The sequence below is a fragment of the Pseudorca crassidens genome, chromosome 19, assembly GCF_039906515.1.
Source record: "Pseudorca crassidens isolate mPseCra1 chromosome 19, mPseCra1.hap1, whole genome shotgun sequence".
NCBI classification, from domain to species: domain Eukaryota; kingdom Metazoa; phylum Chordata; class Mammalia; order Artiodactyla; family Delphinidae; genus Pseudorca; species Pseudorca crassidens.
In genome coordinates, this window is record NC_090314.1 from 17,068,959 (window position 1) to 17,093,354 (window position 24,396).

The following is a 24,396-nucleotide window of genomic DNA, read 5'->3' on the forward strand; positions in this document are numbered from 1 at the left end:
AGTTACCTAGAAACAAAAAAGTTAAGCACCTGACAGACTCTGCCCGTTTCAGTCGGGGAGAGAAAAAAGAGAAAGATAAAAGCTAAATTATTAGCAGTGAAATCAGAGAGCCACATTTTCTATTTTTAAAAAATCAGTAGACTTTTTAGAACAGTTTTAGGTTTGCAGAAATATTCAGCAAGAAGTACAGGGAGCACATATACCCATTCTCCCCCACCTATTATTAACATCTTTAGTGTGGTACATGTGTTACAACTGATGAACCAATATTGATACATTATTAACCAAAGTTCATAGTTTATATTAGGGTTTACTCTTTGCAGTTGTACAGGTCTATGGGTTTTACAAATGCATAATGTCATATATCCACCATTACAGTATCATACAGAATAGTTTCACAGCCCTAAATATCCCCTATTCTCCACTTATTCATTCTTCCTCCTCTTCCCACCCTGAACCCCTGACAACAGCTGATCTTTCTATTGTCTATAGTTTTGACCTTTCCTGAATGTCATGTAGCTGGAATTATACAGTATGAAGTCTTTCTAGACTGGCTTCTTTTATACATTTAAGGTTCCTCCATATCTTTTGGGGGCTTGATAGCTTGTTTCTTGTATCACTGAATAATATTCCATTGAATGGATGTACCTACAGGTTGCTTATCCATTCACTTATTGAAGGACATCTTGGTTGCTTCCAACTTCTGGCAATTATGAGTAAAGGTGCTATAAACATTCATGTGCAGTTTTTATTTAGACATATTTTCAATTCGTTTAGGTAAATACCTAGGAATGTGACTGCTAGATCATATGGTAAGATTATTTAGCTTTTTAAGAAAAACTGCCAAACTGGCTTCCAAAGTGGCTGTATCACGTTATATTCCCACCAGCAATGAGAATTCCTGTTGCTCCACATCCTTGCTAGCATTTGGTGGTGTCAATCCTTTGGATTTTAGCCATTCTAATAGGTACATGGTGGTATCCAGTTGTTTTAATTTGCAATTCCCTAATGACATATGATGTTGAGCACTTTTAATATGGTTCTTTGCCAGCTGCATACCTTCTCAGATGAAGTGTCTGTCAGACCTTTTGCCCACTTTTTAACTGTTGAGTTTTAAGAGTTCTTTGTATATTTTGGATAACAGTCCTTTATCAGATATGTGTTTTGCAAATTTTTTTTTCCAGTCTGTAGCTGTCTTACATTCCCTTGATAGTGTCTTTGGAAAAGCAGAGGTTTTTCATTTTAATGAAGTAGATCTTACCAACTTTTTCTTTCATGGATGGTGTTTTTGGCATTGTATCTAAAAACTCATTGCCAAGCCCAATGTTACCTAGATTTTCTCCTATGTTATAAAACTTCTATAAGTTCTGTATTTTACATTTAGGTCTATGATCTGTTTTGAGTTATTTTGGGGAAAGGTATAAGGTCAGTGTCTATATTCATTTTTTTGCATGTGGATGCCCAGTTGTTCTAACACCACTTATTCAAAAGACTATCCTTTCTCCACAGACTTGCCATTGCTCTTCTGTCAAAGATCATTTGACTATATTTGTGTGTCTATTTCTGGGCTCTCTATTCTGTTCCACTGATCTATCTGTCTGTTCTTTCACCAATACCACACTGTTTTGATTACAAACAATATACAATAGGAAGTCAAGTTTAAATAGGGAGAGTTTTTGTTTCTCTTTTTCTCCCTCAAGTATTTTAATAAACATTTTTGTGCAAAAAAAATATTTTTTAATGTCAACAAACTTGTTTAACTATAGCAGAAACAAAAAGCCTAAGAGAAAATGTGAGGAATCACAGTTTCCACTTGTCGTTCTTTAGATAAATGGTATACAAGGATTGAAATCCTAAAAACCTACCTGAATTATAAAGAGTATGAAATATTAAGGAAGCATTTTCTAATTTGTTTCTGAGACCTCTAAAAATTTAACTTGTATATCAATATAAACTAATCTGCTTATGTAAATAAAAATGGAAATATACTTTTCATTGTATGTATATGTTTTTCTCTCTCACATACTTATAACTCAGAAAACAGTTCTTTCATAAATATAATCATAGAAATTCAATAGCATCAGCAATCATGACATTCATGAAACTATAAAGAATAAAATGGCTAGTTGCTTTCTCTTACACCCTAGAACCTGAGTTTTATTAGTCAAGGCTCAAGCACTTGACTATATGAACTCAGCTCATGGAGTTGTCATAAGGCTCAAAAGCAATAGTGTAAACAAAAGTACTGTGTAAACTGTATAAGCCTACAGATACATGGCTCATGTAGATCAAGGAACTTTCATGCCTCATAGTCTCTCTCTTGTTCTGCAACCCCTTTCCTGATTTTCAACATAAATTGCTTACATTTCAAAGTCCAGTTCAGAAGTCATATTCTTTGGGAAGCCTTTCCCATTCTATCTATACATCAGGCAAAACTAATACTTCTTTATACTATAATGTGTTTTCATAGCTCCTTGCTCTTCATCAATTCCTTTAAGATTATAACAAGCATTTAAGATATATCAGACATCATACTATGCACTGGAGGAAAAATATTTTAAATGTGTAAAGCTTAGGAAGTTTTTCACATGTTATCTCATATATTTTAAAAAATATAATATTTTGGGGACTTCCCTGGTGGTCCAGTGGTTAAGACTTCACCTTCCAATGCAGGGGCTGTGGGTTCGATCCCTGGTCAGGGAGCTAAGATCTCACAGGCCTCGTGGCCAAAAAACCAAAACATAAAACAGAAGCAATATTGTAACAAATTCAATAAAGACTTTAAAAATGGTCCACATCAAAAAAAATCTTTAAAGAAAAATAATAATATTTTTAAGAGTATATGAGGGCTTCCCTGGTGGCACAGTGGTTGAGAGTCCACCTGTCGACGCAGGGGACACGAGTTCGTGCCCCGGTCCGGGAAGATCCCATATGCCGCAGAGCGGCTGGGCCCGTGAGCCATGGCCGCTGAGCCTGCGCGTCTGGAGCCTGTGCTCCGCAATGGGAGAGGCCACAATAGTGAGAGGCCCAAGTACCGCAAAAAAAAAAAAAGAAAGCTAATGTTAATCTTGAATGCCAAGAGTCTACTACATTGTTCCATTCACAGATGTTATAATCTGACCACTATTTAACTGACTTGTATGGTATTTATTAAATAATATATATAAACTATGTATACCAAAAACTTTTGGGAGAAAACCACTCCATCAAAAGGTCACTAAATTACGGTGATCATATATCTCATATTTTTCAAATATGGTCATGGTCTGTTAATACATTAGAAATGCATTTCATCAAGACTATTCTGGCATCAAAAGTATTTCAAATTTTATTTAAGAAAGGTAAATTGACAGTGCATATAAAAGGTTTCCTCCTTCAGTATTTTCTTTTCTTACTCTTATAATCCCCGTTATGTTCTGCCTTATACAGAAATGCCTCACAGTTTACAAAGCCTTTTTACATGCATTAGCTCAGCAACTCTGTGAAGTAGATACCGTAAGAATCATCTTGGAGAGGTAGTGCAGTATAGCAGAAACAACACAATCAGAGGACGTAGGTTTAAATCTCAGCTTTTACTAGGCATGTGACCTCAGGGAAATTTAACTAAAATCATGAAACAAACAAAAAGTGAAAAAAGGCTGGTGAATTTAAAAATTCAAAAATTCAAGTCTAAACATAGCCTAAGACATAAGAAAAGTTGTCAGCAGATAAAACTAAGCCTCCACCTGAGAATTTTCTTTACTCATTCATGGACATATTTATACTGAAGTGTACAATTATAATACAAATATGTGTGCCATCTCAGATAACTCAATCATATCTGCTAAATAGTTAATGGATTGAAAACAAAACAAATTCTCAACTAAATAATGTAACTGATCCTGTTTAAGTGTAATTTGCTTTGTACAACAGTCCCATATTTGAAAAGTTATATGAAACAAATTCTTTAGATTTTTCGAGTGCTTTTAATTTTGTAAAATGCCTTAAATCTTAAGTCATTCTTCCTCAAAATCATCTAACATAAGGGAACAGCTACTATCCCATTTTAAAGATGGAAAAAACAGAGAAAGGCCAGGTCACTTGCTTTTCAGAGAAGTGAAAAGTCACTGGTCTTTCAATTCTCATTAGCATTACACCATGCTGGCTCCCTACTACAAGAAAAAATAAAGATTTAAAGAAGTAAATCACAGAGAAGGCAGTGTGATGTGGGACAAATATGGAAATAGGTTAGGAAATGTGGGTTTAGTAAGAGCTATACTATTAAATAGTTATGAGACCTTGTCCTCTCTGAATCTTGTTTCCTCATCTGTAAATAAGAGAGATGCTTGCCAGACTTTTATTATATACCATGTAAAAATTTGATTTTTAAAAGGTATTTCATGGAGAATTCATTTTGCAAAGCACAAAAAATCACATCAATAATATCCCCTTCAGTTCTCAAAATCAGATTTCATATATACATAGCATTGGAACCAATACCTTGTACACAGTATGTATTCAATAAATATTTGAGGAATAAGTATATGAATGAAACAGATTTTCTACATTGGGGCACACATGTATATACACATATGTATATGAAACCAAAATTAATACATCTTCTACTTATATCCAGTTATTCAAACAAGTAAATATTAAGTGTTCACGATATAACAGGAACTGGGGACCCAACACACTGCCAAGAACTAGATGAACTAGGCCCTACCCTCAGGAAGCCTAAGAAAAGTCAGATAATTAAAAAAATAAACAAAAAGAACAAATTATTACAGATTCTCATAAATGCTATGAAGGAAACAAAAAAAAGTACTTTGTTAAATAACAATAAGGGAGAGTCTATTTCAGACAAGATAGTTAGAAAAGGCCTCTTTGAAGAGGTGACAAGTGAGCTTAGACCATAAAGATGTCAAGGAATAAGGTATATGAAAAGCTAAGAGAAGAGTATTTTAAGCAGATAAACCAAAATATAAGAACAAAGAAGCAAGAAAGGAAAAGCCTTGATATCTTTGGGAAAGGAATGAATAAAAACCAGTCAGGCTGGTACCTAATAAGTAGAGGGAGAGAGTGATACAGATGAAGGGATGGAAAGAGATAAAACAGGTAGTATGTTGGTCATGTAGGGCGTTATAGACCCATAAAAAGTTCATAATTCATTGGTAGGGGATGGAGGGAGGAATGAAATATTAAAGTAAAAGTCCACTTCAATAACTATCACTAGAAAAAAGGATTTTGCTTAACTATACTATTTCTACGTCTATGGCTTAGAGTATAGAAGAGAGTGTAGTAAACTCAAACTGAAGTGACTAAGTTGGCTGATAACTTCCCTGGAGCCCTGTATATGCCGCATTCTCTTTCTTCTGATAACAAACTTTCCAGTCCATTGGCCACAAGGATGGATGTGTGACAGGCTGGGCCAATCACAATCACCTATCACCCTCTGGCCCAGGAATAAATGAAACAGAGCCATAGTCTTACATCTACAAAAGAAACCGAATTTGTAATTTAAGTATCTTGCCACAAAGAAAACTCTAGGCTAAGATGGATTCAATAGTAAATTCTATCAAATATTTAAGGAAGAAACAACACCAAGCCTGCACAAACTCTTTCAGCAAACAGAAAGAACTCATTTTAATGGTGCCAGTCTTACCCTTCCACTAAAACCAGGCAAAAACACGTCAAAGAAAAGGAATCTAAAGATATTCTTCATAAGCATAATGTAAAGATCCGATCAGTTCAACAGATTAAAATACATGAAAAAATTCAACCCCATTCAAGATAAAAACTTTTAGCAAGAGAGAGCCTAGAAGGAATGACACTTCGATAGCAATAAGCATATCTAGCACCCAGATCTTAGTTTCTGAACCACTCTCCAATAAGAGGAACCAAGGCTGCTTGGAGAAGTGGTTGGTTCTAGAGCCAAGGCAGGGAAAGTACAAGATGAGCCACAAACACTGTCGTGCCAGATAGTACAGGAAGTGCTCAAAAAAAGGATGGGGCATGTCAAATGACAGAAGCTAATCTGCAGGAGCTCCCAATGGCCAAAGGTGAAACAGTTTGAAGAACAAAATAATGATAGTGCTGGATTATAACCCAGAGTATAAAATAAGACTGAGTCTACCTGGTAATAAACAGTACCGTAAAGTACACAAAAGCACCACCACTGGTAGAGGATGCACGCACGTGACAATGTACATCAGACACGTGAACTAACTTACGTGACTGGACATGCGAACGCAGGTTCGCGTCTTTGAAAGTTCACAACTTGAAGGTTCGTATGTAGGGGACTTACTTATTGTTTCAGCACCATTTGTTGGAAATATTCTCCTTTCCCCCATTGATTTATGCTGGCACCTTTTGTTGGGAATTAATTGACCACATGTTAGTTGGTTTATTTCTGAACCCTGTTCTGTTCCATTAACCTATATAGGTCCATCTTATGCCAGTAGCTTACTGTTTTGATTATTATAGCTTTATAGTAAGTCTTGAGTTGAGATGTGCAAGTACTCTACCTTTGTTTGTATTTTCTAAATTTTTTGGCTCTTCCAGGTCTTTTGCATTTCCATATAAATTTTACAGTCAGATTGTAAAAAAATATGCTGGGAATTTAAATAAGATTACATTGAATCTATAGAACAATTTGGGGAGAACTGCCATCTTAACAGTAGGAAATCTTCCAATCCAGAAACATGGTATGTTTTCCACTTATTTAGGTCTCCTTTAATTTCTCTTAGCATTTTATGGTTTTCAGCATAAAGGTCTTGCACAAATTATATTCAGTTTACTTTAAAATATTTCCTATTTGGGGACGTATTATAAATGGAATTAAAAAATTTTAATTTTCTAATTGTTTTTGCTAGTATAGCAATAGAATTTATAATTATATATAACCTTTCATCCTGTGACCTTGCTAAATTTACTTACTAATTTAATAGCTTCTAGGTAAATCCTTTGGGATTTTTCTATTTATGTAATCTTGTTATCTGACAAAAATAGTTTTATTTCTTCCTTTCCAATCTGTATTCCTTTTATCCCTTTCCTCCCTTATTGCACTTGCTACGACCTCCAATACAATGCTGTAAAATGTGGTTAGTGCAAACATTCTTGCCTTGTTTTATATTTTAGAGAGAAAGCATTCATCCTTAAGTCTGATATTAACAGTTTTTGTACATGCCTTTAATCAGATTGAGGAAGAACCTTTTCCTTCCTATTTTGCTTATGGTTGTTTTTCTGTTGGTTGGTTTTTTTAGCTTTTTAGTTTGAAATAATTTTAGACTTACAGAAAAATTGCAAAAAATAGTACAGAGGATTCTCGTATACACTTCACTCTGCTTTCCTAATGTTAATGTCTTACATAACCCTAGTACAGTTATCAAAATCAGTGAATTTAACATTAGTACAAGAATATTAACTAAACTACAGACTTTATTCACCAATTTTTCTACTAACGTCCTTTTTAACATCTTTATTGGAGTATAATTGCTTTACAATGGTGTGTTAGTTTCTGCTTTATAACAAAGTGAATCAGCTATACATATACATATATCCCCATATCTCTTCCCTCTTGCGTCTCCCTTCCTCCCACCCTCCCTATCCCACCCCTCTAGGTGGTCACAAAGCACCGAGCTGATCTCCCTGTGCTATGCGGCTGCTTCCCACTAGCTATCTATTTTACGTTTGGTAGTGTATATATATGTCCATGCCACTCTCTTACTTTATCCCAGCTTACCCTTCCCCCTCCCCGTATCCTCAGGTCCAATCTCTAGTAGGTCTGCATCTTTATTCCTGTCTTGCCCCTAGGTTCTTCTGACCATTTTTTTTCTTTCGTTTTTTTTTTTTTTACTTTTTAGATTCCATATATATGTGTCAGCATAACGTCCCTTTTTATGATCCAATTCAAGATCCTATATTGCATTTAGTTGTCATGTCTCCTAAGTCTCCTTCAGTCTGTGACAAAATGGCCTAACCTTAATTTGTCATGAGAAATATCAGACAAACCCAAGTTGAGGGACATTCTACAAAAATAACTGACTAGTATTTTAAAGTGTTATGGTCATGACCTTACGCAGTTTTAGCAAGAATACCATACAGTGATGTCAGGCCCTTGAAGCATCATATCAGGCTGTATATCATGTCAATATGTCTTATTACTGATGTTAACCTAGACTGCTTAGTTAAGGTGGTGTCTGCCAGGTTTCTCCACTGTAAAATTACTATATTTCCTATTGTAATTAATTAACGTAGGGGAAGATGCTTTGAGAATATGCAGGTACCCTGTTTCTCCTCAAAATTCCCACTAATTTTAGCATCCATTTAGTGAATCTTTCTTTCCCATTATTACTGTGCTGTTCACCTACTGATTTTCTATTTCTATCAGTCCTTGTACATTTATTAATTGGAATTCTATAAGAAAGAATATTAGGAGCTTTAATATTCATATTCATAGCAGCTTTATTTGTAACAGCCCCAAATTGAAAACAACCCAAATATCCATCAATGGGTTAATGGATAAACAAATTGTGGTATAGCATCATAAAATGGAAAGTACTCAGTTATAGAAAGGAACTGACTACTGATATAAAAAACATATAGGGGCTTCCCTGGTGGCACAGTGGTTGAGAGTCCGCCTGCCGATGCAGGGGACACAGGTTCATGCCCCGGTCCGGGAAGATCCCACATGCCGCGGAGCGGCTGGGCCCGTGAGCCATGGCCGCTGGGCCTGCACATCCGGAGCCTGTGCTCCGCAATGGGAGAGGTCACAACGGTGAGAGCCCATGTACCACAAAAACAAAACAAAACAAAACATATAGATGAATCTCAGAAACACTACGGCCTCTCAGTTCATCCCTCCACTGTTTTCTCTTGCTCCCCATGAGGCTGCCCTTTCAGGGGCATGAGTAAGGCCTGTTATCTGGGAGAGGGTTTGTAGACAGGCAATAAATGAATGATATTTCTAATATATCTACATTGATCATTTATCAGGAATGATACAGATTTTTTTTTAAAAAAAGATATGATCATAAGGTTCAAGTTTCATCTTTTCCCAAAACCTTTTCTTATGTCGACTTTAGTGAATACCTACTCATCCTTCAAGACTCAAATCAAATGCTTTATTTCTACAAAGCCCTTTCAGAAGCTTTAGAGTTAATCATTCCCTTTAATGTGATACTATAGTGGTATGCACAAACGTCTCCATACATTAAACTTAATTACAATGCACGGTAATTACCTGTTAACATTTCTCTTCTGCCCCCCGACTCCCATCCTAGGGGAGCTCATTAAAAACAGGGCAGAACGTCACTAGGCTTTATCTCTTCTCTATCTCCAACACGCAGTACAATGCTTTCCACATTGTAGATGCTCAACAAATGCTTGGTAAAACAATGAAAACTGAATATATATATACCACATCTTCTTCAACCATTCATCTATTGATGGGCACTTAGGTTGTTTCCGTATCTGAGTTATTGTAAATAATACTGCAATAAACAGAGGGGTGCATCTATCTTTTTAAATTAGTGTTTTCATATTCTTTGGATAAATACCCAGAAATGGAATAGCAGGATCATATGGTAGTTCTGTTCTTAATTTTTTGAGTAATCTCCATTCTGTTTTCCACAGAGGCTGTACCAATTTACATTCCCACCAACAGTGTATGAGGGTTCCCTCTTCTACATACTCTTACCAACATTTGTTATTTCTTGCCTTTTTTATAATAGCGATTCTAATAGGTATGAGGTAATATCTCAATGGATAGAGAAGATGTGGTAAATATATATACAATGGAATACTATTCAGCCATAAAAAAGATTAAATATTGCCATTTGTGACAACATGGGTGGACTTTGAGGGTAGTATGCTAAGTGAAATAAGTCAGATGGAGAAAGACAAATACCATAAGATTTCACTCATATGTGGAATATAAAAAATGCAAACAACAACAAGAAACCAAAATAAATCAACAAACCAAACAAAACCAAATACATAGATACAGAGAACAGAGTAGAGGTTACCATAAGGGAAGGGAAGGGGAAGGTAAAATGGGTAAAGGGGATCAACTGTGTGGTGGCAAATGCGAACTAAATTTTTGGTGGTAAGCAAGCTGTAGCATATACAGAAGTAGAAATACAATGCTGCACACACCAAACTTCATTATATAATGTTATAGACCAATGTTACCTCAATAAACAACAGTAACAACAAAACTGATACAAAAAATTATATGTGCATTCAGATAAATGCAAAGAAACAGATGGAATGCAACTGGAATTTGAAAACTCCTATCTAGAAATGAAGCTTAGGAATAAATAAACCACTTATTATACTAATGAAAATCCAATGAGCAATAAATGAAGGGAATGATTTAAAAACACACTCTGAGCTTTAATAGATAATCAGGGTTAGCTGATAGTTATTTATTCCTACATACCATTTTGGCATTGAAGGGCCCCAGAGGGCTGGAGTCTCTGTCACCTAGCTCTAGGTACACAATTCTAGTTACTAGTCTACTTTTCTGTTCTAATACTGCTACGAGCAAGAATGGCTCAATGTAATTTGAGAACTGGTCTACTACATGTCAGGCACTGTACTAGGCAAAACCTTTACACATTATCTCTAATTTTAAGTGTTTTAACACTGTGCAAAGTAAGAATTCAATTTTCCCCATTTAAGACAGTAGAGAGTCAGAGGGTTTAAGGCCCTTGCCCCCAAATTTACAGTTCACACCAGGATTTAAACTCAGATCTGTTTGGCTTCAAAACCCATTCCCTATCTATTATACCAATTTAAGGAATAAATCCATTAAGGTATCTTAGTCAAGATAAAAGTGGCAAGTTAATAAGAGGAAAAACTAAAATGCCTATTTATATGTTCTTATGATGTGATCCAACTAAATGAAATGATAATTTAGAAACCGACATATTATGTAATATTTTAAATATTTTGACTACTTTGAAATACTGCCAAAGGTCTGTTTAAAATGTCAAGAATTTTTAAGGTGATGTGCTTAATATAACCAGTCTGCAATTCCAGTTGTAATCATGCCATTCCCACAAATCAGAGTACTTCCATGAAAACAAACAGAGCCTCTAAGTATGGATGAAATTCCTCAGCTTACCTTCTTAGCTGGGTCTATATAACTTCAGAATTTGTTCCTCTTTCTTCAACTCTCTCATTAATTTTATTATTCTTGGCAATATAAAAACCTCACCAGTTGGGCTTCCCTGGTGGTGCAGTGGTTGAGAGTTCACCTGCCGATGCAGGGGACATGGGTTCGTGCCCCGGTCCAGGAGGATCCCACATGCCGCGGAGTGGCTGGGCCCGTGAGCCATGGCCACTGAGCCTGCACGTCCGGAGCCTGTGCTCCGCAACAGGAGAGGCCACAACAGTGAGAGCCCCGCGTACCGCAAAAAAAAAAAAAAAAAAAAAAAATCTCACCAGTTGCTTTTCCTATAAATTTTTGAATGAAAATTTCAATTTCTTTCAATTTCTCTTCACTAGGTCTTCTTTATAGCTGCCATCTCTGGGGAGGAGGAATTGTTGTTATGATGCATGTCAACGACAAATAACTGGGCTAATGTGAGAGGGTAGATGACAAATAAGTTTCACTTGGTGGATTAGCTCTAATTAATTTCTGCCTGGAGAACACTATGTAAAGGATTCTGAGGCTACATCAGAAGGCAGCCAGGAAGGAAACAAAGAGTAGTAAGAAAGGCAAGTGGAGAACCAGTAAATTTCAGTGTTACAGTGGCCTAGGTTTTCAAGGAGGGACGAGATTAAGAGTATCACCTGAGGCAGAGCAGGCAAACAATATTAGATTTGGCCTTCAGGAGCTCATTGATGTCCCCAGTGACAACATGCTCAGTAGACTGTGAGGGAAGTAGTCAATAGGCTAAGGAGGAAATGAGTACTGACACAGAGACAGCAAGTGTATTCATAAACTAGAGAGACAGAGCCAGTATAGAAGATGACTGAAGAGTAAAATAGCTGAGGTAGCAGGTAAGGACAGAGATAGAAGCCAGACGGATGTATTAGCCTTCCCAGGAAAAAAAACTAGTCCTTTAAAAACTACAGGAAAGGGGTAAAGAAGGGTATTCCTGTACATGAATTTGTACTAAGGAGAAAGAACCTTAAAAATTCAATGAAGTAGGAGCTAAGGACCTCTCATTTTGGCCGCGCTGTGGCATGTGGGATCTTAGTTCTCTGACCAGGGATCGAACCCGCGCCCCCTGCATTGGAAGTGCAGAGTCCTAACCACTGGACCACCAGGGAAGTCCTGGTAAATTTCTTGAAAAGAATGAGAGAGACAAGTAAACTGGGTCAAGCAAGCAAAAGGTACTGGGCAATGCTGAATACTCAGACGAGGTTGGAAATAATGAATCTAAAACAAAGTTAATCTGTATATTGGGTGCTTTCTCTTTAACCCTTAAATAGAGGAGTAGAACAGTAGACTGTGGATCGGGTTGGCATTTTACTAGGGTACAGAAAAAGACAGGCGCACAGAAAAGGCCAAATGTTGGGAATATTTCAGTCGATCAACTATGAGATCCAAGCTAGCGAGGGTAGGAGAGGTTAAAGGTAAGAAGAAAAATATAAAAGAGAAGCTAGTGATGCTGCAGATAGTCTTGGAAGAATAAACTGTGTTGGTCAGAGTGAAATGTTAGAGTTGAAGATTTTTGAAGTGATAGAATCACAGATGAGAAGATGGAGGCAACAGCCTTGGTAAAAGGTGGCTAATTTTCACGTGGAGGTGATGATCACTGGCAGTAAAGAAGTCCAGCAAGAGGCTAGGCTCGTTCTATTTGTGTATACTTATGTCCTAATCCAAGTTTCTCACCACTACTCTGAAATCTGTCAACTTCATTAAGGTAAATGTGGAAGACATGTTTTATTCAAAATGACAAAATTCTTCTAAAGAAAAAGCTGTAAAAACAGCAATAATACAATCAGCCCCACACCCTTTAAACTAACTCAGATACTCCTTTCAAAAAGGAAAATATAAGGGAGCAACGAAAGAGAACAAACATATAAAGGAAATTAATCTAAACAGCAACCAAAGAGCTCACAGGAATGCATCCACAGTACAGCAAAACACAAACAGCTACAAGCTTGACACTCATTCAAAGCCAGCATTTTCTTCTGACATACTGAGACTCAGGGAAAGGCAAGTTAAAAAAAAAAAAGTTAGGGACTTCCCTGGTGGTGCAGTGGATAAGAATTCGCCTGCCAATGCAGGGGACACGGGTTAGATCCCTGGTCAGGGAAGATCCCACCTGCCGCGGAGCAACTAAACCCGTGTGCCACAACTACTGAGCCTGCGCTCTAGAGCCCACGAGCAAGAACTACTGAGCCCGTGAGCCACAACTACTGAGCCCGCATTCCACAACTACTGAAGCCTGAGCACGTAGAGCCCGTGCTCTCCAACAAAAGAAGCCACTGCAATGAGAAGCCAGCGCACCGCAATGAAGAGTAGTCCCCACTCACTGCCAACTAGAGAAAGCCCACGTGCAGCAACACAGACCCAGTGCAGCCAAGAATAAATAAAATTAAATCTTAAAAAAAACAATGAAAGCTAGCTTATCCACCAAATAGGAAGAGAAATGACTATCTTCTGTAAGATAAACTGCTACAAGATAACAACATTTATTTTTAGACAAAAAGAATATTAAGAAGAGCTTTAAAAGCAATTCATTACCAAGTCAGTTTTTTTTAATAAAGTTTACCATTCATTTATAAAAACTGCTTTACTCTTTTTCAAGACAAAAACATGGATTTTTTTTTTTTTTTTTTGTGTTACGTGGGCCTCTCACTGTTGTGATCTCTCCCGTTGTGGAGCACAGGCTCCGGATGTGCAGGCTCAGCAGCCATGGCTCACGGGCCTAGCCGCTCCGTGGCATGTGGGATCTTCCCGGACTGGGGCACGAACCCGCGTCCCCTGCATCGGCAGGCGGACTCTCAACCACTGCGCCACCAGGGAAGCCCAAAAATATGGACTTTTGAAGCAAGTTGTAGAAATTTACATTACCATGAAAAAATATTTTATGAAGAATCAAATAAAAATGTAAATATGCTCTTTGCCATAAAAAGTATGACCCTACTGCGCAAAATCAAATGAGTTACCTGAGTTACTGAGTAGTTTTTAAAAAAAAACACCTTTATTCATGAAAGATCAAACTAAAAAGTACCCTAACAGCAAATCTGGCCTCTTCATTACAAATGGTCTTGCTGCAATACATAATCTCTTGCTGTCCATTTCACTTTTAGGTTAATTTAACTATTACTTCTTCTTCTTCTTTTTTTTTAAAATTTTTTTTGCCACTCCATGTGGCTTGTGGGATCTTAGTTCCTGGACCAGGGATCAAACCTGGGCCCACAGCAGTGAAAGCTCACGTCTTAACCACTGGACCACCTATGCTTCTTGTGCTTGGCTGTTTGACCTATGTTTTCTCTAATGAAAATATATTTCTTATTTTAAAAAAAAATCTATTGCCTGAGAATTTTCGCCTATCTTCGTGGCATGAGTTAGAAAAAAATCAAGTAACTGTTCCTGAGAGCACTGGCAGAATATGCTACTAATGGGACTCTAAAGTAGCAAAACTTTAGAGGGAATTTTGACAATACTAAATCAAAAGCTTTAAAAATGAATGTATTTTTTAATCCTACAATGCCAATTCTAGGAATTTATCATAAGGAAATAATTATGGATACGTGCAAAGACTTCAGTATGTACAATAATAAAAACTAGAAATAATCCAAAAGGTCAACACTCATTAGGTTACATGAATTATGGTTTATCTGTATTATAGGATATGTAGACTATTAAAAGTTAAAAGAATTATTCAAAAACAAAAAAAATTGTCAAATAACATGGGAGAAGGCTCACAACCTACTGATGAGTAAAAAATGGTATCGCATCTGTACTGATAAGTGTTTCAAACTGTCTTTTCTGTGTTGCTGAATTATTATTCATACTTTCTAAAATGAGTACTATAAAAAGTACATATAGCTTTTACGTTAAAAAGTTATTCTAAAAAAATTCTTCCTCAAAGCACTTAGCAAATGAAAGAGAGACAACATTGAAAAAGAGAAACTTTTTCATATCATTATTACTTTGTATATATGTTAGTCCATAATTTTTTATTATTTTATTACTTAACAAGTATTTGTAATTTACACAAAATATTGATTTTTCTAAAACATATTTGGAAGCTCTGTGCTTTAATACTGAAAGCAATGACTAAACTCTTGTTATTGAGATTAAGCCTTAGTGTTAACAATTCCCCTCATTTATCAGCTCATGTTTCACTCAACTTCATCCTGCCTCAGTTTCTCTCTGTGTGGAGTAAGCACATACTAACTTCTCACAAGAATGCTGAAAGGAATATATGTAAAGTATATCATACATAAAATCACCTGGGAAACAAAATGGTAAATACCTTTTGATTGCCAATTTTCTTACCATTTTTATAACCCTAAACAAATTACTTAAGCTGTGTGCCCCTGAACTATTATATTTATTTTCCTGTAAAATGGACAATATTAAACTCCTGAAGGGTTTTCTCTGAATTACTAAAATGAATGCAAAACTAAAATTTTTCATATAAAATTTATAATAAACAATATGTTCTGAAATAATGAAATAAAGAATATCAATTTATATAATAACTCTGGTATACTCTTTTCAGCATCAAAACATCCTTAAAGTAATTAAACTATTGCATTTCTGTTTAACTTCTTTTGGGGTTGATAAATATAAAAATGTTAATGCAAGCTAATATTTATTTTTATGCTACTTGAGTATCTTATTCCTTAAATTACTCTGTACCCCAAGAATATATTAATATAGTTTTGGATATAATGCAAAATTCTTTTTATCGTGGTCTCTATCAAATACAAAAAGAACTACCAAAGCTATAAATAACTATAAACTAAACATACTCTAGGAAAGGCTGCCCCCTTGTGCCAATCAATAATATTTAACATTTTAAGAAATAACAACTTTCTGACACTAGAAGCACTCAGACTTCTACTAAAAAGGTCTTGATCTTTCCATGTTCTGATTTCAACAGCTCATATTTAAAGTGGTAATCTTTAAAGAAAAACAAATTGAACAGCACATTAAGCTCATATGGACATGACTAATTTATGACATTCAGCAGCAAATATCAACATAATTCATATCATTTAACTATCACGGATATTAGCTGCTCAAGTGCTTAGAGGCTGAGCTCAGAGAGAGAAGTAATTTTCTGATCCTTAAGTTCTATAACAAAATACAAAGAAAGTAATTAAAGAAACCAGTGTATTTCAGAAGGAAAATAGATAAAGCAGGGATAGAGTATGGTGGCTTGTTTTTATATGTGTGTGTGTGTGTGTGTGTGTGTGTGTGTGTGTATCTCGTTCATCCAAGTTTTTAGGTATTTTCTTCTGAGTTCTTGGGAAATAAGATATTTTCTTTGAATTTGATGTATGGCCAATTACCCTTTGTAAAGCTTCTTGACATATGTAAGTGGTATCAAGCCATTCAAACATAAGTCAGTATCAATATTACTATTATTATTACCAATAATCTATAGTAGTGGACAAAGTATTACAGCAATAGACTCACTAAAGAAAACAAACATTAAGGCAATAAAAGACATAGTACAGGTAACAAGTAATGAATGCATATTTTGTATATCTGATAGCATCATATTGTTCCTAATTATGGTCAGAACAGTTGCAATTCTATTTCTACCCAATAGGATCATTAGAAGAATTAAATGAATTAGCATTGATAAAGCACTTACTATAATAAACACCATAAAATGTTTGCTATATATGTGAATAAATAAGTAGGTACTATATAGTATGCATTTTTTCAATAATACCTACTTTCGAAGGTGGTCATGTTCTTTCAAAAATAGTTCAGTTCTTCTGTTGTTTACTCCAGACCCACTTTTATATGACCTAGAATAAAAATAAAGAAAACTTAAGAACATTTTTGGTACATGTTATAAAAAAGGATTAAATGATTGACTCAAGTAATATCCAAAGTGGAAAAATTGAGCCTCTCCATAGTTTTGAATAAACAATAAAAATGTATAATCCTTTTCATTTCCTTCTAAAAATAGCATCTATCATAAATAGATAAATATGAATGGCTCTCTAACTTAGGCCTAAGACTTTATTATTTTTCACCAAAGTAATCCAACATTCTTAAACAAAAATCTTACTTTTTCCTTTTTTTTATTTTATATACATTTATTAATAACTCTTCTAAAAGTGTATATTTTGTATCAGTTGCCAAAAATTCCAACTCACTAAAAGTACATGAAAAGAGAATATACATTCATTCGTTTATTCATTAACTCAGCAAATATTTATTCAACATTTGTGAGGTACCAGACATTATAATAGTAAAACATGCTACCTAGCCACAAGTTGGTCATAGTTTAGAGAGATACATAAATTATATAATTGTAATTCAGTGTAATAGGAACTAATATGATAATAGTTATATACAAAAGAAGAGAGTAGTCATTTCTATAGGGCAGGAGGTAGATTAGAGAGACTATGAGAAATACAGAAACATTCTTAAAGAGAGAAAATCCTTAAAGGGTACCCTGTAGAACGAGTGATAATTTAGTTATAAAAAGTGGAAGATTATTCCAGGAAGGAAGGAGAGCGTGTGCAGCATCATGAGGTGTGGAAGAACAGAGTGTATTAAGAAAACTTTGCATTGTCCATCTTGAAGAGTAAGGTTTGGGAGGATACTGTAAAAGATGAGGAAAGCAGAGGCCTTTAAAGCCATTACTTTTCCTTTCTTTGTCTATTATCTCCTATAACTTTATTTTCCCCAAGTGGGAATAATACTTTGTTGGGGTTTTTTTTTGGTTTGTTTTATTTTTGGACGCATTGGGTCTTCGTTGCTGCGCACGGGCTTTCTCTAGCTGCAGTGAGCGGAGGCTACTCTTCGTTGCGGTGCTCGGGCTCTAGATGCACGGGCTTCAGTAGTTGTGGCTCTTGGGCTTGGCTGTTCCGCTGCATGTGGGATCTTCCCGGACCAGGGCTCGAACCCGTGTCCCCTGCATTGGCAGGCAGATTCTTAACCACTGCGCCACCAGGGAAGTCCGGGAATACTACTTTGGATTGATTACTACACAGCACATGGGGTGGGGAAGCTACTGAAATGGAATGTTTCCCTTCACAACGATACACGCAGTCCATCAACTGAAGTCTAAGGAACACAAAAAGGAAGCTAAAGATCTGCCAGTTGTGGCATACTTAAGGATTTCTATCCTGGTCTTCAGTTCATTACAATTTACTAGAAAACGCTTTGTATCATTACTATCAACACTTACACGTTTCAGTTCCTTACTTACAAAGTATCAAGAACAAAATTAAAAATTTAAGTAACTGCACATACACCGCAGTAAGACAAAAGAGGGTCGTGCTGCTAAAACTGAATCACTAGCTGAGAGTAGGGCTGATGTGCAAAGTGCAGTGGGAAAGAAAATACCAGGAAAAGCTGCATGATATAACCAAGAACACACTGGACTTGGAAGACTGATGACTAGCCAGTTAACCTTAGATAACTCTTAATACCTAGTTTTATAAAATGGGACTAATAATTTATATCTATACTCAAAGATTATATGAGGCCAAAAAAGAGAGAATATATGAAAAAGCAGTGTGTAACTGCAGAAAAAATTCTTAAATGTCAGTTATTACTACTATATCTCATTTCACTAATCATATTCTGCCATGTATTATATTAATTTGAGTATGTGCCTTACTCCCCTCTAGCATCTAGAGGGCCATGTTGATCTTTTCATTTCTACCTTCTACTGTGACTGACATATTATCTTACTCATGGCTGGTAATCAGGAAATAGTTTAGTAAATGGATGAACATGTTTCTTTTATGATCATCTTTTAGAAAACAAGTTATTACATTGGAATGTAGTCTAACAATTCCCACAAATTGCATGGTAGTTAAAAGCCTACACATCAAAGGCTGTCCACTACACTGATTCTCAACGCATTCTTTAAAATACCTATGTAAATAGACTATATAGAAAACAGACACAAGACTTATATATGTGCCAGAGAACTAAAAATATTCCAAAATTCCCAATATGGCAAAAATGTTTCATTTTTTCACTCCTATATGTTATACAAAGTACATATGACTAAATATAACAAACATAGATAAAACACAGACAAACAATAAAAATTAATTTTCTAAGATAATTTCTGGAGATAGAAACACAACTGGTGACTGGATAATCCTGGTTTAGAGTTTTGGACAAAAATTTTGCATGGGATGAATATTAAATGATCTCTCCTGCAAAACTGTCTTACTGTTACAACAAAATAAAGGAACTCTAAGAAAATGTTTATCAGAGTACACATGATATATATCAGTTCATGAGATGGTAGTACACATCATAGTTCATGAAACATAAGTATCATACTTATGAAACTTAAGCTTATCACAAGTGAGACAATGATAGGCATCAACAGATGGTCCAAAAGTGGAAAGTCTGCAGCTTTAATTAGATGCCCAATGGATTTAACCCTGTCAGTCATGTACAGCTGTGAAAAACATTTTGAAAATGTGTATAAAATGCTAGAATATATTATTAAACGTGAGGTAAAGGAATGGAAGAAAAGAATACATTTTTAAAATCATGGCTTAAGAGCAGCATAAAAATGTTGGGAGTCTTTAAATAATTTGACTAAAGTTATGAATCTGTATAAAATCTGGAAAAAACAGATTTCAGATTCCAGGGAAGTAAAGGCTACTTTGATAGCTACCTAAGTATTGATATGTAATTGTTGGGGCAAGGGAGAGTGTAGGGGGATAGATGGTAATCAGGAAGGGAAACACGGACAGCTTCATTTATTGGTAATGTTATAATGCTTAAGGTGGGTGGTAGGAGATCAGAGAAGAACTCACGAAGACATCATCTAAACTGGACTTTGAATTAAGACAGGAAAGTCAAGGTTGGCAGGAGCCAATGATAAAACTAGGGGAAACTGGAGATAAGACAGCAAAGTAGATTAGGACTATACTGGAGCAGCAATGTTTAAAGAACAGTGAAATGGGAATTAGAAACCTTGAAATCTAAACCATGGTTCTGCCACTCAATTTGCTGTTAATCATGGATATACTCTAAATCTGATTCTGAATAAACATCCTACAAAAAAATATAAAAGGTAACTTACTCAATATCCTTTCGTACTGATCCCATGAGATTCTCCCTTTCCCGTATTGCCACAAAGTTTGCTTTGGTTTTATGGAATTCATGTGTATAATCCTGCAATCAATCAACATCTAGAATCAACACTAGCTAACTATAAATTTTCATCTTACTGAGCCAGTTATGTATTGTTATATTACAAATTTCTGCCCAGAAAACTGCTATTTAAGAAATCAAATTGCCAAGAGGTAAAAATAACATTATAATCACTTTCCTGAAGAGTGACCAACTTCTTTCAAATGAAAACAATTTGGAGGTAGGGTAACAGTGTCACTAAATCACTATCCTTTGTATCCCCTAGTACCTTGTCTTATGGGGCAGAATTGTAAAGAAAAAATAATTCTCAGATAACATGACTTCAAATAGCCTAGGATAAAACTTAAGAGGCTCCTTCTACTCATCAGTGTACCCAATGGGGCTTATTTTCAAATTTCACCTTTTTGGAACTCCTGCAGAAATTTAATTCCTAAACTAATCAAAAGAAGAACAGAAGAGAGCTGTAAAGAATAAAATAATTTTAAATATTTTCCTTTCTTTTTCTACCATATTTTTAAGTTGCTAAGGAGTATTCATTATTTTAAAAAATTCAGATCAGTATATAAAAAAGATAAAAAACATAATGCCACCTCTCAGAGAGCCCTTTAAAAACAAAAATAATACATGAACATGGGGTACCATGAACTAAAAGAGCACCAAAAAGAACAGAAGTAAAAACCATCTTGCTCCACAGTTCTTAATATTATGATCACTTTCTTTCAGGAAGTATGTTTTTGCATATATGAGTTTATTATTTCTTTCATTTATGATAAAGAAATCATACTATATTCTGCTGCAACCTTATTTTTTGTAGTTCATGAAGTATGAAGTAATCCTTCCATATCAGCAGATTGAAATCTACGTTCTTTTTAATATTTAATAGTTAATTTTTAAATTATGACTATAGTAATTTAATAAGTTCTCTACTGGTACACATTTTAGTTGCCTTTTTTTTTGCTGTTAAAAAAATGCTTCAATAAACACTCTTGGGTATATATTTTACTGAACTAAATGTATTTAAAGGGTAAATGCCTAGCAGAATAACTGGGTCAAAGAATCTTACATGAATTTGATAGTGTTAAAATGCCTTCTAGAAAGACTACACCAACTTACATGCCCAGCAAATGGACGAGTGCCCATTTTTCTACACTCTTGCCAACATTTGGGTTACAAATGCTTCAATATCTGCTAACTTGACAGGTGAAAAATCATATCTCATTTTTTTTTCCATATCTCATTTTGATTTGTATATTTTCATTTGGGAATGTGGCTGACCATATTTTTATGATTTTGGCCACTCATTTTCTATAAACAAGTTCATATCCTTTGCCCATTTTTCTACTGGGTTGCTTTTTTCTTATTTCTATTATCTCTGTATATTAAGCAAACTAGTCATTTATTATAGTTTCTGGTATCAGGTCTTGCTTAGGGAAGTCCTTTACTACCCCAAAATGTACAATTTCACCCATGCTTTACTCTGAAATTTTATTGTTTCTTTTTCTACATATAAATCTTTGATCCATTTGGAATTTACTCTGGATAGGAGGAATGAGATAGAAATTGAGGAGTTTTTCCCCTCAAATAGTTAGCAAATTGTTACAGCTTTATTTATTTTATAATCCCTCTTTTTTCCGTTGATTCAAAATAGCAACTTTATCAGAAAGTAAATTTTCATGCATGTCTGCGTCTATATATGAACTCTACTCTATTCGTCTACTTTTTCTCCAGAATCAAACTGTTTTAATTATTCTAGCTTCTTAACAGGTCTTAACAGGTGGCAGAATTAGGCATCCTTTACTACTTATCTTCATTTTCACATGGGTTTTTTTCTTGGTTATTCTTATATGACTATAATTCCAAATAAACTTTGGTGTCATTTTGCTGTTTTTTAAAAAATGAAACAAACAAAAACCCCTGTTATTTCCACTGGGATAAGATTCAATATATAGGCTGATTTAGAGAGAAATCATCCCATCCAAAAGCAGAGTAAGGGCTTCCCTGGTGGCACAGTGGTTCACAGTCTGCCTGCCGAAGCAGGGGACATGGGTTCGTGCCCCGGTCTGGGAAGATCCCACACGCCATGGAGCAGCTAGGCCCGTGAGCCATGGCCACTGAGCCTGCGCGTCCGGAGCCTGTGCTCCACAACAGGAGAGGCCACAACAGTGAGAGGCCTGCATACCGCAAAAAAAAAAAATAAATAAATAAATAAAAAAGCAGAGTAAACCTTCTTTTATGTTCCTCAGTAGAGTTTTATACATATAAATCCTATACATTCTTATTAAATTATACATAAAATTTTAATAGTTTCTTCCATTGTACTTTCTAACAGATTACTGTTTGTGTGTAGGAAAACTACTTGCTCTTATATATTAATTTTATAAGTCATCAACTTACTGAATGTTTCCAATTTTTTTTTTTAGTTAGTTTTCTTGGTTTGTATTAGCTATATAATCTTATCATTACCACAGAATACAGATTTTGTCTCCCTTTTCAGTATTTATATCTTGTTCTTTTTATTGTGTAACTGAACAAACCAAGAACTTCTAAACAATGTTAAACATCTATGGGGATTGTGGGTATTCCTGTCTTGTTTTTTTTTTTTCCAAATATATTTATTTATTTACTTTTGGCTGTGTTGGGTCTTTGTCGCTGCACATGGGCTTTCTCCAGTTGCCGCGAGCAGGGGCTACTCTTCGTTGCAGTGTGCAGGCTTCTCATTGCAGTGGCTTCTCTTGCTGCAGAGCACGGGCTCTAGGCGCACGGGCTTCAGTAGCTGTGGCATGCAGGCTTAGTAGTTGTGGCTCGCGGACTCTAGAGCACAGGCTCAATAGTTGTGGCACATGGGCTTAGTTGCTCCACAGCATGCAGATCTTCTTGGACCAGGGATTGAACCCATGTCCCCTGCATTGGCACACGGATCCTTAACCACTGAGGCACCAGGGAAGTCCCTCCTTGTCTTGTTTTCTTTTTTCCAGTGGGAAAGCTTTTAGTGCTTTATTATTAAGCATTATGACAGATTTTAATCTGATGTACACATTTTTGCATTAGGTAAATAAAGTATCCTTCTAGTCCTATTTTTAACAAGTTTTAAAAATTAGAAATGGTTGAATTTTTTCAATATTAAAAAATTTGGGGACTTCCCTGTTGGCGCAGTGGTTAAGAATCCACCTGCCAATGCAGGGGACACAGGTTTGAGCCCTGGTCCAGGAAAATCCCACATGCCGCGGAGCAACTAAGCCCGTGCACCACAGCTACTGAGGCTGCACTGTAGAGCCCGCGAGCCACAACTACTGAGCCTATGTGCCACAACTACTGAAGCCCGTGTGCCTAGAGCCTGTGTTCCGCAACAAGAGAAGCCACTGCAGTGAGAAGCCCACGCACTGCAACGAAGAGTAGCCCCTGCTCGCCGCAACTAGAGAAAGCCCGTGCGCAGCAACGAAGACCCAACGCAGCCAAAAAAAAAAATTTGCCTTCCTATTTGTACCACTATATTTTTAACACCTCCCATGTAAATCTTTAAAAGTTTTTTCATTTTATTGGTATACTTTTAATATTTTTCTCAAACAATACACTAAATATAGCAAATTACTTCTCTTCCATGTTATCTTCAAAGCTTGATGAAAGTATACTCTAAACCACCATATGACTGCTTATGCGTGACCACTGGCTATTTCACTGTTTCAGCTAGCTAGCAAGATCTTCCACAGTAGAAGTATACTTACCTACTGATGAATATTATTCAATTTTACCAGGCAAAAGCAAGAGCTGCTAACCATTTTCAGAATTTTATAATATCAAGAAAAAAAAGTAAAACAGGACAAACTTCTATAGCATGGCATTTATCCTCTTACAAGATTTTTCCCTTTGTTCCCCTACATACACGTGAACACATTCTATTCATAGAGTAAAAAAACCCCTAAAACTTCATATAATAACATAAAAATCTCAAGCCCAATGTACTACCTGCAATATGTCTCTATGTCGCTGTAATGTATGCATCAATGCTGCATTCAAGGAGGGGACACCGGCACTGTTGGTATATTCTGCCATTTTATCATTTACTCCTGTAAGCTAAAACAGAAAAAAAAAAAAAGAAAGAAAAAGAAAACCAATAAAAATAT

At 35.7% G+C, this 24,396-nt stretch overlaps 1 protein-coding gene across 4 annotated transcripts in view; it reads right to left on the minus strand.

The window, feature by feature from the left end:
- GOSR1 (golgi SNAP receptor complex member 1) overlaps nucleotides 1-24,396 on the minus strand; it is a 49,798-nt gene that overhangs the window by 16,759 nt on the left and 8,643 nt on the right. For all 4 annotated transcript variants that reach the window (XM_067716068.1, XM_067716067.1, XM_067716070.1 and 1 more), the window contains exons 4-6: nucleotides 24,239-24,346; nucleotides 20,205-20,296; nucleotides 16,867-16,941 (exon numbers count right to left, since the gene is read on the minus strand). In XM_067716068.1, coding sequence (XP_067572169.1) covers nucleotides 16,867-16,941; nucleotides 20,205-20,296; nucleotides 24,239-24,346 — 275 coding nt within the window. The remainder of the gene's footprint in view (nucleotides 1-16,866; nucleotides 16,942-20,204; nucleotides 20,297-24,238; nucleotides 24,347-24,396) is intronic.